This window comes from Bombina bombina, chromosome 3 (assembly GCF_027579735.1).
Source record: "Bombina bombina isolate aBomBom1 chromosome 3, aBomBom1.pri, whole genome shotgun sequence".
Lineage (NCBI taxonomy): Eukaryota > Metazoa > Chordata > Amphibia > Anura > Bombinatoridae > Bombina > Bombina bombina.
In genome coordinates this window covers 441,992,656-442,013,175 of record NC_069501.1, presented here as the reverse complement: position 1 = coordinate 442,013,175, position 20,520 = coordinate 441,992,656, and the positions used below count along the sequence as shown (strand labels likewise).

General features: G+C 37.0%; 1 protein-coding gene across 1 annotated transcript in view; it reads right to left on the bottom strand.

Moving 5' to 3' along the window:
- Positions 1–18,874, bottom strand: part of LRIG2 (leucine rich repeats and immunoglobulin like domains 2) — a 175,912-nt gene extending 157,038 nt beyond the window's left edge. Inside the window, exon 1 of the mRNA XM_053706656.1 lies at positions 18,528–18,874. Coding sequence (XP_053562631.1) covers positions 18,528–18,709 — 182 coding nt within the window. The 5' untranslated portion in view covers positions 18,710–18,874. The remainder of the gene's footprint in view (positions 1–18,527) is intronic.
- Positions 18,875–20,520: the final 1,646 nt, after the last annotated feature.

The following is a 20,520-nucleotide window of genomic DNA, read 5'->3' as shown; positions in this document are numbered from 1 at the left end:
AAGACAAATTATTTTTCTATGTGCAAATGATGCTCTTTCTAATGCATGACAGAAAATGTGTGAGAACATTGTCCCCTTTAGAAGTGTTTTTTTGTTTCAGGATAGATTTAATATACCAGGGAATATATATTCCTACATCATTTTGATTAATTAACTGTTCCAAATGGTTTCTATCCCTTGAAAAATGCTAACCAAGACCAGCAAACTGCAGGAAATAATACAGCAATATTACATATTCAAACATCACCCACACCACATCTCTGCTACAGCTTCCCATATTAGGGCATCAATTTGTCGAGAAGTCATTCATAACATCCAGAACAAACAAGACAACAGCAACTGAAGAATAAGTGCTGTTATGTGTTAGTGGTCTGCACTGTCAGAAGATGCGGTTTAAAGCAGTGCACGCCATATGCTCAAATTAGACACATTCATGCATCACACAGCGCTGTTTACCCTTTCAGAGGGATTAAATACATAATAGAAGAACTATATTTTAGTTAAATTATTTTCTTCATATTTTCAAATGATCAAAAACCAAGAAACGCTGATTAAGAGAGTGAAATTTTAGACATGTAAATTATACATTAATTTATTTTAAGCAAGTTAAAAGCACTGGTTCATGATAAAAAAATGCAATATTCTAGTAAAATATTAAAGGAGCTTGAGCAGCAGAAATTGTAATAAGGGACTTATTTCAGCAGCCCACACAATGCAATCACCAGAAAATTGCATGTTTTTTTTGTTTTGTTTTTTTTTGGGGGGGGGGGTTTCGGGGGGGGGTTTCACACAGGTTTCCTTTAGTGATAATGTTAAAGCAAATACAGTGCCAAAGTATTGTATCAATATATTAGGTACCTGATGTAAAACCTTTATACTAAGCTCAATTGGGCAGGGGAAAAATTTAACAGAACAGTCAAAATTAAAGGGATATTTTAATGTTTCAGATAGAGCATGCAATTTCAAGCAACTCTCTAATTTACTCAAATTATTTAAAAAGCAGGAATGTAAAGCTTAGGAGCCGGCCCATTTTTGGTTCAGCACCTGGGTTGCACGTGCTTATTGGTGGTGGAAAGGAAAGGAAAGAACAAACTCAAAAGGAGAGAAAAAAGATAAAAGTGATGGCCAGAGACAAAGCACCCAGTCAGCACCTCTAATGACCACATTATTTTCACATACTAAGTTCTTTCCAGATTGCTGAAAAGTGGAACAAATAAAACATTCATGTCAGAACCAGAGGTCGCATAACGTTATATGTTTCCACAAGTAAAAACTGAAATAAAAAGCATCCATATGCAGGCTAATAAGAGCCATGGCCAGGTAAACAATAAGTAATTGTACAGTCACGAAAGAGTGACTTTTTGTGGTGCGCAGGATCCCCTTACAATCTTTCCAGAACAATCCAAAGCCTCTGGCAGACACCCGCCACTCATAACCTTATACAGAAAGAGATACCTAAATGGCCTCTTAGAAAGGTCTTATTATGGAATAACTAAAACCAGATGTCTGAGCAGCAAACGTGTCCATAATTAAAATACTGCACAGCCAGTGCAGAACGCTTTACAGGAAGCGCATAAGCATTTTAAAGAAAAATCTGTTAGCATCTGCACCCTGCAGCAACGGGCGTCACATTGGAGAGCTAACAGTTTTCTCAGTATACAGCTCTTCACACACTGGCTCAGCTGTCTGGGTGCCTGGGGGAGGGTGGACAAATACTTTAAAAATTGAGTGCAATTTGCTCAGAGGAATTGAGCATTCAGTTTCAACTTGATCCAGACAAACATGAGGTAATTGTCACCTCATAAGGCCTGTTCTTCCTCATTTCCCACCTTTATGCATAGGAAGTTAACTCTCTGCTGGTACACATGAAACACAGAAGAGCATTTTTGTCTTATCTTCTTTTGTACTGTACAATAGAGAGCAAGGGAGATAGGGTTCGTTCAATCAGATCAAAGGGCCTGTGGTTGCTCAGCATTCAGTGTTTAGAGAGCAAGCCCTGGCAACCTATTGACAGAAAATGACACCTTCACATATGGATGATATTGGAGGAATGACACATAAAAGGAAATGTGTCTATACTTAGTGTCATGTGTCTATACTTAGTGTCCAGTACAGGGGTTAAAAGGAAAACAATTAATTTTGTCTAAAAACTGTGCCGTTTCGATTCTCCCTACAGGGGCCGGAAAGAAAACTCTATACCGTATTTTTCTTCAAAATGCTGCAAAAAGTGCTGAAAGCAGCTATGTGATTGCTTAGAGCAGTGGACAAACTCACTAACAGCAACCTTAACTTGCCCAATTAAGAAAGATAAAGATACTCACCAGGGTTTTAAACAGACAGTCTACTGCAAAAATGTAATGCATGTAATTTTGCACTACTTACTGTGGAATGCTGTGTTTAAAGGGATAGGAAAGTCAAAATTAAACTTGCATGATTCAGATAGAACATGTCATTTTAAGACACTTTTAAATTCACTTCTATTTTCAAATGTGCTACATTCTCTTAGTATCCTCTTGTTAAAAAATGAATACGCACATATCATACACTAGTGGGAACTGCTAATTGGTGCCTGCACACATTTGTCTCTTGTGATTGGCTAAATAGATTTGTTCAGCTTCCTGTCAGTAGTGCAATGCTGTCCCTTCAGCAATGGATAACAAGAGAATGAAGAAAATTTGATAATAGAATTAAATTGGAAAGTTGTTTAAAATGGTATGTTCTATCTGAATCATAAAAGAAAATGTGTGGGTTTACTATCCCTTTAACCAGTGCAAAAGGTAAAAGTCCCACTTGGGAGCCACAAGTACTACCACTTTGAGATGAACACAGCTCGCAATTAGCGCAAAGACTGTGTCCTGCTAAGTATCAGCATTTTGCTGTGGATACTCAGTAGAACTTTGTGTGTTTAACTCCTTATCAGGTGCTAAACAGAGTTCCACAGCGATTAGTATAAAAAGGACATGCTCTAATTAATTAGATCATGACATTCTTGCACTACAATGTCCTTTTAAAACCATGGTAAGCATCATCTTATCTCCCTTAACTGTGGCTAATTAGGGCGCACTATAAAGGATTACAGTATTTTGATACTGTAATTCACAAACTATTACTACAACCCCCCCCCTTCCCCACTGAACAATATTTGATATGAAGACATACAAGGCAATATACACTTATAGGATGGTCTTATTTTACACATATATCTCAGTCTTGTTACTAGTGGAAAATCCAACATCACTGTAAAATGACAAGAGAGTACTGAGCATCTAGACACATTTGGTTTGTGAACCAGGCAAAAATGATATAATACCAAACGGGAGTCAGAAGTGATCATTTAGGAGTCATGGCAGCCTGGGTGAACCGATTTGTCAAGCTCTGCAAGTGTAATGATTTTCTGTTTTGTCTGACTAAGTAAGACATCAAAACTCAAGGCTTACTTTCTTTGTTTTGTTCTTTTTTTCTATATCCCTGAGATAGGTTGAAGAGGTTGTGTGTAGCATTGTCGGATGTACAGTACCGAACTGTACAGTCTGGCATTTTAACCAGGCGTCCAGTAAAACATTCACCCATGAAAGTGCATGTACTGGCTTCAGGTTTTTTTTTTTCTTCCTGTTCCAGTTCCTAGGCAGATTTTGAGTGTATTGCACATACAACAGTAAGATGTATCATGTCTCTTGAGCACAAAGATACTAAATGTATATATATTACATATATATATATATATTATATAAAAGTTTTACAAACTTAAACATTTTATTTATAAACAGTATGTATACTTCACAATAAAATTACTTTAAATTTTAAAGTAATTTTATTGCAAAGTATAAGTACTGTTTATATTCGTCTTTCCCAAAAACCTGATGCTATCCCTTTGTTATTTCAGCTCCTAATACTGTACAGAGATCCCCAATAACCTTTTTATAAGGTTATTTGGCAGTATTAGATAGATAAGATAATCAGGCAGGCAGATAACATAGCCACTCTGAGTCAAATACAACTGAAGATACAGTATAAAGACAACTTGCATCAAATTTGTTCAAGTGTAAAGCAAAAAGGCAGGTGATATGGTATAGATTCTGACAACCATTTGGTATTTTTTAGTGTCAACATGTTGGAATATGGCTGTAACTGTAAAGCTAATAAACAATCTAAAGCCTAAACAATCCCACCCAGGCGTTCCCCCAAGACGTATTTAAATGCACACCACCTGGCAGACTTTACTGACCATTTAAGCTAAAATTCGCTAATATTTTTGTTTTTCAATGTTTGTTGAACAAATTAAAACAATGTATGCTATATTATGCAATTAATTTGTGCTTTGGCTAGCTTAACATTTATTAATAATAGAACATTTTAGAATACTGTATTGCAAAGTATTACACTTCCCCCAACCAGCAACATTTTATGTTGAGACCACTGCATCTACTTAATTGGATAGATATATATATATATATATATATATATATATATATATATATATATATATATATATATATATATATATATATATATATATATATATTATATATAAAAAAAAAATATAGAGCTGCAACAACTAATCGTCATAATCGATAATAATCGATTATGAAAATAGTTATCAACGAATCTCATAATCAATTAATCGATTAGTTGGTTTGCAATTAGTTGGTCTGTGCACAACACCAGCTGCTGCACTGCAATGAACTCCTGCATATGGTATTGTGTTTTATGGTTATGTTCTTAGCCTAAAGGACGTCAACTTTTCACTTTTTCAGGACAGTATAAGTTTACAACTACCCCTGGCTTATGTGCAACCCAGATATAATAATCATCATTTGGATTGTTTATATTAAATCTGGTGATTTGGAACTATGCTTTTCATGATATGGTGCCAAGCTTGTTGTTTACACCTTGCCCCTAAGATTGATGGGAGATATTTAAATTGATGTGCACTATTATCTGTTTGAACAAGTATTAGCTTATTGCTTGCTATTGCTGATTATATGTACTGTATAAATAAATGTGTAAGGCTTTGTCCTGTTATTGATATACAGTCCTTAGCGCTTTTGATTTTGTTTTTTATATTTTTAATAAATTGTGATAATATGTACCAGATTCAACCTTTATAAGTATATATTCGTTATTTTTAGAGCGGACTAGATATTTCCCCTAACCTTATAGCTGGTTATTTACCATTGCATATAGATATTCAAGATATTTTTATGTTAGAATGAAGTCAAGGGTTACTTTATTGAGAGGCCCCTTGCCAAGGTAGAAGACACTTAGCATTGGTGAAGAGCTAACAAAGATAAATATCCCACTTTGGTGAATTTGGCAAAACCCTACTTATACACCTCAACAGCCTTTTCTCTGCTGCAGGAAATACAGCTGCAGAGAACCAGCCTTAACCAGAAGCATGTGGACATGTTAAGATTTTTGCATTTCAATGCAAAGTTTCTGAAATAGTGAATAACAGAATGTTATAAACTGTGATACTCTACCTATTACTAGTTCTACCTCTCTTCAAACAGTTTGTGGTTTTGTTTTGTTTAATTATAAAACTGTGCTCTGCTGCCTACAAATTGAAGAAACAGTTGTGTTAATGTAAAGTTTTAGTCTGAAGTTTATATTTGTAACACTCATTATGTGGATTTTATTTAAAACATAGAAAACTATTATTGATTCTCTTTTTATACGATTAGTCGATTAATCGAAAACATAATCGGCCGATTAATCGATTATGAAAATAATCGTTAGTTGCAATATATATATATATATATACACACACATACACACACACACACATACACATATACACACACACACACAGTACATGATATGATGATTACTTCAAGGATTTTACCCTGTACGACGTTGGTCGTTATGCCCTTAAGGACCCTGTACGTCGCTGCAGTCCTGGGCTTCTCTCTGCTGCGATCTTGCTTAAAATACAAGTGGGGCACTGCAGAAATAGATTTGCAAAGTTACCGATGCAGAGATGGCCTATCGCCGTTGCGGCATCCGGATCCTGTGAGAAGGCGAGGGGCGGGGCTTGGGAGCTTGCCCATGCACGGTAATCACATATACCGAAACTTGTATAAGCAAAGGAGTGAGAGGGGAAAGGGAGTGGGAAAAGGTTTTGGAAAGGGATCCGGGAGGGGGAAGCTACACTACAGAAAATAGGGGGATTCTATTTTTTTTTTAATTTAAAAAAAAAGGGCAAATTTGTTAGAAAAATGGATACTGACAGACAGCTGCCAGTACCTAAGATGGAGGCCAATAGGTCGAGGCGGGGCGGGATCAGGGAGGTTGGGGCTAAGGGGGGGATCCTACAAAGGCAGAATTTTTTTTTTTTTTTATATATATACCCTTTTATTTTAGTACTGGCAGACTTTCTGCCAGTACTTAAGATTGAAGACCATTGTGGGGTGGGGGGAGGGAAGAGAGCTGTTTGGGAGGGATCAGGGGGTGGGATATGTCAGGTGGGAGGCCGATCTCTACACTAAAGCTAAAATTAACCCTACAAGCTCCCTAATTAACCCCTTCACTGCTGGGCATAATTCACGTGATGCGCAGCGGCATTTAGCGGCCTTCTTATTATCAAAAAGCAACGCAAAAGCCATAGATGTCTGCTATTTCTGAACATAGGGGATCACAGAGAAGCACTTACAACTATTTGTGCCATAATTGCAAAAGCTGTTTGTAAATAATTTCAGTGAAAAACCTAAAGTTTGTGAAAAAGTGAACATTTTTTTTTTTATTTGATTGCATTTGGCGGTGAAATGGTGGCATGAAATATACCAAAATGGGCTTAGATCAATACTTTGGGATGTCTTCTAAAACAAAATATATACATGTCAAGGGATATTCAGGGATTCCTGAAAGATATCAGTGTTCCAATGTAACTAGCGCTAATTTTGAAAAAAAAATAATGGTTTGGAAATAGCAAAGTGCTACTTGTATTTAATGCCCTATAACTTGCAAAAAAAGCATAGAACATGTAAACATTGCGTATTTCTAAACTCAGGACAAAATTAATAAACTATTTAGCATGGGTGTTTTTTGGTTGCTGTAGATGTGGAACAGATTTGGGGGTCAAAGTTAGAAAAAGTGTGTGTTTTTTTACATTTTATTCATCATATTTTATAAAAAAAATTATAATAAATTATAAAAGCTATGATGAAAATAATGGTATCTTTAGAAAGCCCATTTAATGGTGAGAAAAATGGTATAATAATAATAATATGTGTGGGTACAGTAAATGAGTAAGAGGAAAATTACAGCTAAATACAAACACCGCAGAAATGTAAAAATAGCCCTGGTCCTTAAAAGGGACACTGAACCCAATTTTTTTATTTCATGATTCAGATAGAGCATGCAATTTTAAGCAACTTTCTAATTAACTCCTATTATCAATTTTTCTTTGTTCTCTTGCTATGTTTATTTGAAAAAGAAGGCATCTAAGCTATTTGTTTGGTTCAGGAACTTGGAAAGCACTTATTCATTTGTGGATGCATTTATCCACCAATCAGCAAAGAACCCAGGTTGTTCACCAAAAATGGGCCAGCATCTAAACTTACATTCTTGTATTTCAAATAAAGATACCAAGAGAATGAAGAAAATTTGATAATAGGAGTAAATTAAATAGTTGCTTAAAATTGCATGCTCTATGAATCACGAAAGAAAAAAATGTGGGTTCAGTATCCCTTTAAGTGACGGAAATTGAAAAATGGCTTTGTCCTTAAGGGGTTAAATTCAAAACACTGTATCCACTATCCACAAATTTGTGCTACTACACGTACACGGTAGACCTATTAATGCATTTTATAGGTGCACCATCCGGCTGATTTTAGTTCAGTATTGAAATTTTCAGGAAAGGTAGCAGTCTCAACAGGAAAAAGAAGCAATTTCAAATGATAAAATAAAAAAGGTAAATGTGCTATTTGTATACAATTTTAAAAAGGGACATAAAACTCAAAACGTTTCTTTCATGATTCAGATGGAGCACACACTTTTAAACAACTTTTAAATTTCCACCAGTGGATACCTGCATCTCTGACGGCGAGCTTGGGCAGACAGGTTTATCGCCTGGGAACCTTGTCCGTAACACAGCTTCTTAAAAGTGGGCCTATATTTCTTTAAAGAAATAGTAAAAACTTTTTTTTTTTCATATAAAATGTTTAGTTATGAGCAGTAAAACAATTTTGCAATAAGCTTGATTTAGGTTTCCCCCTTTTCATGTAATTTAGGTCTAAACATGGTTCATTTTATTATTCTAAGAGCTGAAAATACACCCTGCAGACTTCAAGACCAACATGCTACATAGCTCTCCCTAATTGGCTTTAGAATAGAACTGCAAAACAATGCATTTTATATATTTTAAGCTAGTCTTGTGAGCTCCAGACTCAATTGCATATTGTCTCCTCAAAATGTGGCAAGTGGTGGGTGGAGTTTGGCTATTGAAAAACAACAAGTTTAGACTTGGCTGATAGTCTATGGAAAGACAATAAAAATGTCTTGTACAGGTATAACTCACTTTACAGCGCTTCGCTAATACAGCGCTTTGTGGAGCTGAAGTTCAACCTCCAAGGATTTTGAAACAGTGCTGTAATCATCTGGCACCATTTTGTTATGCGCAGTTCACTCTGTTTACAGCATTACAGTGCAATCTCAGTGCTATAGTCTGGCAAATTGCACTACAGTTACTGACACTATTTTACAGGTACAGTATTTATTGAATACTAATTGAATACTGTGCTGTGTTAATGTTAAACTAAACGTAGCACTATTACACCCCTAATATTTGTTAGTTCAAACATGTTTTCAAAAATGTACACACACTGGCAAGTGAAAAGAAAGCTAAAACAGCCTTGTTTTACTTTAAAGTGAATGTAAGTTTTGAAAGAAAAGTGCCCGTTTTTTAAAAATTTGATTAAAAACAGGGGCACTTTAATTCACCAAAATTTACATTTCACTTGTTGTGAAAAAAAAAAAAAAAAAAAAAAAAAAAAAAACTTACCTTTTTAACTTGACAGCAGCTCCAGCTTCCCCTGGTCATCGCAAGCCATTACTGACGTCAGAAATTATGGATAGGTCATCCTCCAATCACGGCTCCCCCCCCCCCCAGGGGAATCCGTGTCTGATTCAACGCCGTGATTGGAGAAAGCGGGATTCCTCATTTTAGACCCAGGAAGAGGCTTTGCGACGGGCGGAGGAAGCTGAAGCAGCTGTCAAGTTTAAAAAGGTATTTTTTCACAACACGAGTGAAATGTAAATTTTGATGAATTAAAGTGCCCCTGTTTTTAATCAAATTTTTAAAAACCGGGCACTTTTGCATCAAAATTTACATTCACTTTAAGGCGGTTTTCACTTAACATCGGGGCTCCGGTCCCTAACCCGCTGTATGAGCAGGGTATACTTGTATGCCTTTAAAAAGGGACAGTGTACAGCAATTTCATATAACTGCATGTAATAGACACTTCTATAAATAAGAATATGCACAGATGCTGATCTAAAAATCTGGTATAAAACCTTTTTAAAACTTACTTTGAAGCTCCCAGTTTAGCTCTGTTGATGAGGTTAGGCTGGGACATCCAGTGAAAGGGGCTGGAAAAGCAGGAAGAGCAGATACTACCCCCATCCCTACATGTGAAAAGACATTACACGAAGAGGAGCAGCAGAAATCTGTAGACTTTAGTCTACATCTGATACTTTGGGGCTTGGTTAGGAGTCGAAAAAGCAGCACAATGTTTAAAAAAAAAAAAAAAAAAAAGTGAGCAATATCTCTCCCAAGAAACGAACCGTGCTGTGATTCAAAGTCTACATGAAAAAAAAAAGGCTTTAAACAGGGGCACTTTCATTCATGAAAGTTTACATTGCAGTCGTTTTTTTTAATACTTACCTTTTTATTCCTTTCAAGCTTGGAACACCGGAGCAGCGATTCCCCCGCCACCCAGGTCCTCTCTTCTTACGTCAGAAATGACGAATCCGGCTTCTTCCAATAACGGCTTCCCCCCCAGAGCAAACATCGCCCGAGGCCACACCGTAATTGGAGGAAGCCGGATTTGTCATTTCTGACAAAAGAAGAGATGACCTGGGGCGGGGGAATTGCTGCTCTGGTGTTCCAAGCTTTCAAGGAATATAAGGTAAGTATTTTTAAAAAATGGCTGCAATCTAAACTTTGATGAATGAAAGCCCTGTTTTAATTAGTATTTTATAAAAACAGGGCTTTCATTCACTTTAAGCACATTTAATGTGTAGAAATAGAGCTGCATGTTTTCTGGTTTGTTTAGTAGTCTGTCTTACTTTATACACACCCTTGCAAGGATCCTACAAATGTGTCTGTCAGGCTCCTATATTTGATGTAAATTTGTCAATATAGATGTTGTACATAGTAGTATATAATCCATCACTTGGTCATCCCTCCCATAAAGCAAAATCTTTCAAGGCATTAATATGTCAGAATGTAATGATATCTGGAATTTCGATGGGTGTATTTCTTAGTTATAGAGAAATGTAAATGAACAGTCAAGACACGGAAAAAGAAAGAAAAAGAATGGATTTTTTTTATTGGTAAGATAATGTAGGTAATCCAAGATTAAAGAATGCAGGTCTCAAACATAAAAGCCTATTTATCTTATCTCTTCCTGTATACACAAATGTCAATACTTAAAGCAATTGATAATTAACATTTTAGCACCTCTCCCTCCCACCCTCAACTGGCTTGCCTGCGCATGATGAGAACAGGTTGTCATGCAAACTGCTGCCTGTGAGCTCATGATGACCGGTTCTCGTCATGAAGGGGAATTTTTGATCACAGCATTGGATCATCGAATCCCCTGCAGCTAAAGGGTTAAAACTGCTGTCATGTTTATATAGCTGGTCTATAAAGACTACTACAGTATTCATATTGCTGTATAGATAGTGGTTTCAACAGGCAACAGCTGCTATTTCAAAATAAAAAAAGGTAAAGAAACTATTTGTAAACAATTTAATATACTCCAGAAGGTAAAATAGAAAAAAGTGCATTACGCATGCAATCTATATTTATTGTGTAACCCACTAAAACAGTGTTTTAATATGCATTAATAACTAGAAACGTTAAGAATTGCTTATGTCAATTCAGTTTTAGAAAATGCAATAAGCAAAAAGGCAATATTAAAATGTTCACTACATTAGAAAGTTATCAAGTGAAACAAAGTACCCTGTACACAATAGTCTGTTTTATATTCAGATTTCGCACACTGCAGCTATCTTTATATGACTTGTGCCACAAAACACTACTCATTTCTGCCAGATTGATAGATTTCTTTCACTGGCATAATGGGTATAGAAGACCAGACCTGAACAAATAATTGCCTTAGTGTACATATTTTTGTTTAACCCCTTCACTACCAAGAATTTAAAAGGAAATCTTGCCCGAAATAGCGAAGAATGTTTAGCAATTTTGCTATCATTCAATTTTAAACGGGAAAACATCCTTGTTTTTTTATTAACCTATCAAAACTATATATTTTCACAAACTTTGGGATTCTCAATGAAATTATTTATACACAACTACTACCGTCATAAAACAAATGGTTGTAAAAGGTTCCCTGGGGTCCCCTTTGTTCAGAAACAGTGTCCTAATTGCAAAGCCATGCATGTCTGCTAATTGCTTCTGCTCACCACATTTCTGAAATTCCCAGCTGTGAAGGGGTTTAGTTAGGTGGTAAGGGTAATAGTATTTTAATGCAGGGATTACCCTCCCAGATGACACTTCCTACTTCCCTGATCCCTCCCAGCTCTCTACCTCCACACCCATACTCCTGACCACCATCTTAGGTACTGGCAGACAGTCTGCCAGTATTAAAGGGACAGTCCACACCTTAGTCATCTTAAAGGACCAGTCAACACAGTAGATTTGCACAATCCACAAATGCAAGTTAAGACAATGCAATAGCACTTAGTCTGAACTTCAAATGAGTAGTAGATTTTTTTTCTGACAATTTTAAAAGTTTTGTCTTTTTCCACTCCCCCTGTACCATGTGACAGCCATCAGCCATTCACAAATGCATACACGTACCATGTGACAGCCATCAGCCATTCACAAATGCATACACACTTATTCTTGCACATGCTCAGTAGGAGCTGGTGATTCAAAAAGTTTAAATATAAAAATACTGTGCACATTTAGATAATGGAAGTAAATTGGAAAGTTGTTTAAAATGACATGCTCTATCTGAATCATGAAGGATTAATTTTGATTGAGTGTCCCTTTAAAGTCTAACCTTAGATTAAGCTGCAAATAGCCTCCTGAACCCCCCCCCACTTGTTAGGTACCGGTCAGCGGAGATGTATATGTTGGAGGTAGATTCACCTGCACAAGCATCATCGGAACCTGCGTGCAAACAGCACTAAGTGCAGGTGAATCTACCTCCAACATATACATCTCCGCTGACCGGTACCTAACAAGTACTAAGTATCGGATACAAGAAGAAATTTTGTATACTAACGATTCGTTAAGCAGTGATTGGCAGACACAAGTCAAGCCCCCACACATCGGGTGTGACGTCAGACGCCAACAACACGAGGACACTGCCAGAAGAACTGAGCCGCAGGACGCACAGGATACCCTGCTGTTGCTCACGCATACGATAAGGTACAATCTGTATGAGAGTTGCAAACTGCAATATTAAGCTATCAGCAGTATATGATTATTGGACATTTTTCTTGGTTCATATATATGGACACGATAATTATCTATGATAGTTCGCTGTGAAACAAATACAAAGGATTGACCTAATCCAGTACAGAGACATAACTCTATATAATTTTCCTTCTTATGCACAGCTCTATTTTAAGCTCCATTTTTTTGCACAAGTTTTATCAAACCGTTATGTGAATTTCATTTTAAATAGATGTCAATGTGTAATTTTATGAACTCTGAATAATTCACGAGAAATCTTGGCAAATTGCTTAGTCACACACCAATAGATATTCTCCCTGTGACTAATAAAATAAGCAGTAAACTAATATTTCTCATGAAGTACTAATCAGTACTACTTTTATTTTTATTTTCTGACCGAATTGTACTAGAGACGTCTCTAAAAAATTTTTTTAAATATATTGTAACCGAATAAATCATTTGTTTTGAAAGAAGCTTTTCTGATCTAATTTCATTAACACTTAAAACATTTATCACGGATATCTATCACAGATAGTGCAAATAATTTCACACGAGTATCTTCAGCTATTAGCGCCCTTACAAAACCTTTTTTTCCACGAAGACTTTAAGATGACTACGGTGTACACTGTCCCTTTAAGTTTTAGGGGTTTATAACATTATTTTCTGCAGTGTAGGTTCCCCTTACCCTCCCTGATCCTTCACAAACAGCTCTATAATCCTCCCCTCTCTCAATGGAGTCCACCATCTTAAGTACTGGCAAGTTTATAGATTTATTTTTAATTATTTTATTAAATATATAATTTTTTTTATATATAGTGTAGCGGTCATCCCCCTTCCTGCGATCGCTACTGTAGCGTCCCTTCCCTCCCTCACTCACGGTAGGTAGACAGAGTGCTGCCCCTCCCTTCCTTCTCCACAGCTGTGCCACCAATATATAGGTTATTTGTAAGATGTGAGCCCTGAAGGAAACCTGACACTATGTGAATAACGCAAAGGTGTGATTAGAGTGCACCATTTTTTGTTTACACAGAAACAGACTGCTTAGTAAAGTCAGATCACTTCCAAGCATGGGCAGATTAATTTTCCCAGACACAAGAGAGATGTACTCACACCAATCCTTGACACAGTATACTGTTACAATATTCTGTATCTCTTTTGTATCCATTTTCAACAAATAAATACACCCTGTTCTTCACTCATGGAGGCCATTAGCGTAGCAAATAAAAGCAATGTGCATCAGAAGTGTCAGGCAGAGCTTGCAACACAGGATTAACAAGATGTTAAATAGTCATAAAGGTGTGAATTAGAATGTAAGCTCACTAGTCCATCATCTCATGTAAAGGAGGTTTACAGTTAACAGTGACTCATGGGCAGGGCCGTTCACACTTTATTATTAATGCAAATGCATTGTTCTCCACAGAAAATGTTGCCAGCCGGGTGGCATTGGGGGTGGGGACAGTGTACTCAGCTATTATTTACCTAATGTCATTAACCCATTTGGTGGGTATTTATAAATGATAAAATGAATTACACACCGATTGGTGATCTGTTGTAAAGTAAAAAGCTTATGAAAGAATGAAAACAAAAAAACAAAAAAGTGGATGAAAAATATGAACAGCATGCATACAGTAAGAGAAAATATATATTATACACACACACACAAACACAATGTCCATTTGTAAACTTGGAATACATGTAAGCACTCTTTGGTCGTTAGCAGCTTATTTTGATGAGTTACCATGACAACTGCTATATCAGTATCAACTAGTTATGTCTGTGAGACTATTTAGGCCTCAAAAACAGAATGACCCCAGCCTCCAAATTCAATAAAAGACCTTTATTATTTCATGCAAGGTCCCAGAACAAACATACAACATTTCAGGTCTATACTAGACCCTTAATCATGTATGATTAAGGGTCTAGTATAGACCTGAAACATTGTATGTTTGTTCTGGGACCCATGCATGAAATAATACAGGGTTTTTATTGAATTTGGAGGCTGGAATCATTCTGTTTTTGATGTCTAAGAAGATTTGGCAAATCTGATATTCCGTGCCCCTTGACAGAAGAAAAAGTGTGCTGTTTTCCACATTTCTTGGAAGTTACAGACTATTTAGGCCAACAAACATCTGTATAGATGATATAGCTAGAGATATATGTGCCCTACAAACCCAGGGGATTATTTGTATCCATGGTAAAAGGAAAGTCATGGGCACCTCCATGTTAAAACCTATTTTTCTTTCATGATTCAGATAGAGAATGCAATTTTAAACAACTTTCTAGTTTACTTCTATTAACTAATTTTCTTCTGTATCTTTTATTGAAAAGCAGAGACGTAAGCTCAGGAGAGTGCATGTGTCTGGAGCACTATATGATAACAGTTTTGCAAGAATGTTATCCATTTCCAAGCGCAGACTATTTCCTGCCACATAGTGCTCCAATCATCTACCTTGCTATCTCTTTGACAAACAATACCATGGGAACCAAGCAAATTTGATCATAGAACTAAATGGGGAAACTTTTTTTTATATATATATATATATATATATTTTTTTAATTGTATGCTCTCTCCGAATTAAAGTTACTTTAACAGGGTTTAAAAAAGGTACATGAAACTCAAAATGTTTCTTTCATGATTCTAATAGAACATATACTTTTAAAAAACTTTTTCAATTTACTTCTATTATTGAATTTGCTTAGTTCTCTTGCTGTCCTTTAGTGAAAAGCATACCTAGATAGGTACAGGAGATGAAAGCTAGCTGCTGATTGGTAGCTGCACACATATGCCTCATGTTATTAACTCACACAGTACAGTCAGCTAGCTCCCAGTAGTGCATTGCTGCTGCTTCAACAAAAAATAAGAGAATAAAGCAAAACTGAGAACAGAAATAAATTAGAAAGTTGTTAGAAAATGCATCCTCTACCTGTTATCATGAATAGGAAATTCCACATTTTGCAGACTTTAATATTACAGGAGAGGGGACCAAATAATAAAAGCGTATTGCAAAATTGTTGTTTTACTACCCATAATGAATAATTATATATTACAATTTCTACATGTCTAATGTCCCTTTAATGAATTACACAAAATTATTTATTACTGGTGACAAACAAGTGCTACGGAATCTGTTGGCGCTCTACAAATAACAGATAATAATAATAATAATAATTAACTAGTATTGTTAGAAGTTGTTACCAATAAGTTTATGTGCTTAGTTTCAACTTCTATGAATATAAGAAATTTAGGGTTTCCAGAAATAGTGTATTTTAAACTTTAAGGCAGTGCTTGACAAATGTGTTTAAAAATTAGGAGCCAGTAAGAATATTTAGGAGCCAGACCGTTGGATTTGTATATAGATATATGGAGAATAACCCAAAAAGTTAGGAGCCAGGGGTAAAATTCTAGGAGCCAGTGGCTACCAGGCTCCTGGGTTTGTCGAGCCCTGCTTTAAGGTTTATATAAGCAATTATTTTTGTTTTTTAAACCGAGATTTAAATCATGTGCTGATCTCTGCTCATATATCACTGCTTAGTGTTGGGCATACTACCTAATTAGCCTACTGTGCATACTTACTAATTCAGTGTATGTGCCTTTTTTAATGCACTTTACATTGCAGAGTGTGTTGTAATAACAAGCTGGATCTGTACAGCATGTTACTGTATTCTATGCCCCTTTAAACCACTGTAATGGGTTAAACACATAGTCAAAGATGTTCATGCTACAAGCTCTGAAAGAGCATACAACCCTGTGATTAAAGGGCCATTATAAAATTACATGCTCTAATTACATTAGAGCATGTAATTTTAAGACTATTAACCCTGAAGCACTGTGTTTAATCCCTGCAATGGAGTTAAACACAGAGAAGAAATACATCTTGGGATTTACGGTGCACTGCTGGTCCTAAATGGAATTTGCAGCACTAGTCGAACGACTCAGATGTGCAACTAGCGCTGCTGATTGGATCAGCCACATTTTTCGCTCTGGACCAGAAGTGCACCGCAAATCCTTAGCAGTATTTGTACTGTGCGTTTAACCCCATTGTGGGTGTTAAACACACAGCACTGCAGGGTCGATAGTCTAAAATGACATGCTCTAAGAGATTAGAATGTGTAATTTTTCGACTATAATGGCGCTTTAAGGCACTATTATTATGATTACTATCTATTCGTAAAGTTGTAACATTGTATGCAGCTTTTACAGACACATATATAAACAAAAGTAATTAAACTGAAATAGAGTTAAAGGGATAAGAAAACCAAAAGTAAAAAAAAATAAAATATTCAGTTTACTTCTATTATCAAATTTGCTTAGTTCCCTTGGTATACCTAGGTAGATATCTGTAACACTACATGGCAGGAAATTGTGCTGAGAGCTAGTGCTCTTGCAAATGAATAACATTCTTACAAAACTGCTGTCATATACTGCTCCAGACGCATGCACGATCTTGAGCTTATGTCCCTGCTGTTCAACAAAAGATATCAAAAGAACAAAGACCATTTGATAATAGATGTAAAATTAAAAGACCAATGTGGGGTTTCATATCCTTTTAATTGTATTGTGCCACTCAAGATTAGTTCAGTGTGTATCCTCATACGGGGCCTAGTTTCTCAACCTGTGGTATGTGTTCCCCTTGGGGTACTCAATCACCAATTTATTCCATCTTGGGAAATCTGCCCTGTTGGAAATGAATCACAGTAAAATGAACCAGGTAAACTGCATATAAATTGAAGTTAGACAAAGAAAGGTGATGCCATAAATATTTGGATTCTCATCATATACTAAAATGTGAACTACATTAAAATATAAGATTTTGATTTTAAAATACATTAATCTGATGCCTGTATATTATTACTTTTATTGGTTATTTGTAGAGCGCCAACATACTCCGCAGCGCTAACTATAGTCTACAGTTGACAGATCTGTTTGTGAAATCATGTAATACGCATGTTTTCCATTTTTGCTCACATGAGAGTTCGAGATCATAATATGTATATGTTGCAGTTGTGGTACCTAGGAAACAAAGGCATGCCAACAGCAGTACTTGCTATAAAAAGACTGATCTACAGCAGCACATGAATGTGCCAGGTGAGAGAGACAAAAGAAAAAAAAATACAGCATTTCACTTTTACACTAAAAATGTTCAAAAACAGGTAATCTATATAATAATGCTCACAGGGTGCATATATTGTACCACATGGCTTGACAAATGCGCATACCTATTGAATCACTCACATCTTAAAAAAATCTGCCACCATACTGAGTCTGCCCTGTCACAGCATGGATTAATTTGGCTCAGTAAGGATCTCCTCTTAAAAAAACAAAATTTCCTAATCCCGACCACCATACCAAAAAAAAAGTGGCCCTGACGCTCCATTACTCCCCTGTAGTTAAACAATCTAAAAATTGTGCAGAAATGATTAACCCATTTAATGTGTATATAAAACACAAGTTTCCAAAACATCCGATGACCCCTGAACTAGAACACAGTACCTATGATATATCAAATACTGTACACAGGTAATTGCAGCCTTGTGAGACGATACAATAATACACAAACAGTATTTTTATACAAAGATATCCCTACACTAGAAAACATTAAATAACTGTAACGGCTAAATTTACTAGAATAAACACAGATCTAACTAGCATGTACAACAACATGCAGACACATAGTTATCATGTATCACATACAGATACCACCTATAACATATATACAACAGGCATGTGTGATCCACTTGACAACAAAGCCTTATAAACAGACAGTGGGCACCTAATAGATCATACAAAGTGGTACATGCTGGTTTTATTTTAGCACACATTGTATTTTGTTGCACAGACCGCGAGCCTGTCAATATCATTAGGACATAGAAAGATACTTACAGACTAGTGATGCCCTCGGGTAAGGGCACTGCGGGTAACCGGCCCAAACGCCGCCTGCTGCAGTCCAGTAGTCCTCCGTCGCAAACACAAGGGGCCGGGCAGGAGGTATCCGAGGTTGCGGCTCCCAGCACAAGCAGCAAGAGTAGGATCTCCGGGCCGAGCATCACAGCAGCCGTCGCCATCTTCTCTACAGCTGGACACTCACCCGGAGAGCTCACAATTCAAGAATAGGCCGGGGTTTTCAATCGAGGCCCCGGGGATGTCAACGGTGTAATCCAAGGCGGGACAGGAAGTCAGGATCTCCGCAAACACTACTCCAGCAACATGAAACCTCACAACACTATGCGACCACCGACGTCCTGCTTTCCTGCGCGATGTCGTAACGTAGAGACTAGAGAGTGATCGACCCTGACGCCATCTTGGTCGAGGGCAAAACATTTCTTATGAAAACATATTTCGTGCTTTGAAATAAAGTCTTACATGTTGCTGGCAAGTAGGTTGTTCAAAGCAAACGTCCCATATATTTGTGCTACAATGCTATTTTTTTACTATTTAAAGGGATACATATTTATATTTTTATTTATTTTTATGGAATATTGTTATTATTGAAAGAGTACGCATATTATTTTTCTGCCTAATTTTGATGCTGTGTTGTAAAAATAGCCATATGCCCAGAATATGTTCCAGGGACTGGGCAGGTTTAAGAGCTTGGTCCTGCAATCTGTATAATAAGTTATGGATAAGTCTTAATTATACCATTACTATCAAATGGGTGTGTTGATTGCAGAACAGTGGACAGAGCAGTTGACCAATAGGTTATCAATACTCCAGTAACCCTGCTTGCTCTGCTACAAAGTGTCCCTGGAATTTTTATTTGAAATGTTGGCAACTATGGATTCAGATAGACCATGCAATTTTAAGCAAATTTCTAATTTACTCCTATTATCAATTTTTATTCATTATCTTGGTATTATTGGTGAAAAGCAGGGAAATATGCTTAGGAGCCATCCCATTCCTGGAGAACTGTATGGCAGCAGTTTTGCAGGAATGTTATTTGTTTGCGAGAACACTAAAGGGGAGCACTAATTCCTACCATGTAGTGTTCCAGATTTCCTACCTCGGTATCTCTTCAACACAAAATATCATGGGAATTAAATTTGAACAATTGATAATAGGAGTAAATTAGTAAGTTGCTTAAAATTGCATGCACTATCTAGGCTTGCCACCCAGCCAGTATTTTACTGGCACAGCCGATAATTAGGAGCCGGTGCCAGCATTAGTAAAATACCGGCAATTCAAAAGCAGTTTTGTTTTGCAGCCGTGGGCACGGGTATGATGTAAGGTCTGTGCTGATACAATCTGCAGGGTGATGGGGTCTGACTTGGACATATTTATCAAGCTCCGTATGGAGCTTGTGGGCCCGTGTTTCTGGCGAGTCTTCAGACTTGCCAGAAACAGCAGTTATGAAGCAGCGGTCTAAAGACCGCTGCTCCATAAACCTGTCTGTCTGCTCTGAGCAGGCAGACAGGAATCGCCACAATTCAACCCGATCGGGTTGATTGACACCTCCCTGCTGGCGACCCATTGGCCACGAGTCTGCAGGGGGCGGCGTTGCACCAGCAGCTCTTGTGAGCTGCTGGTGTAATGCTGAATACGGAGAGCGTATTGCTCTCTGCATTCAGCGAGGTCTTGCGGACCTGATCAGGTCCGAAAGACCTTTAATACATAGGCCCCATGGCCTCAATTGCAGGTAAGTTCTGCTGCTCTAGGCCAAGTGGGATGGGTATATACTGCGCCGTTTATTTAACTGTTTCAGCGGATATTTAACCTTTTCACAGTCAGTCAGGGCCACGTGGTCACATATTATAAACAGAAAAGGGGCCATCTAATGTAGGAAGCCTACTGCTTTTTTTAGGTTGGCGTGTTTATTATGAAGCCACGCCCAGATACTATATACATGCCTGTTAATGCCCAACACATTGCTCCTTGCTCA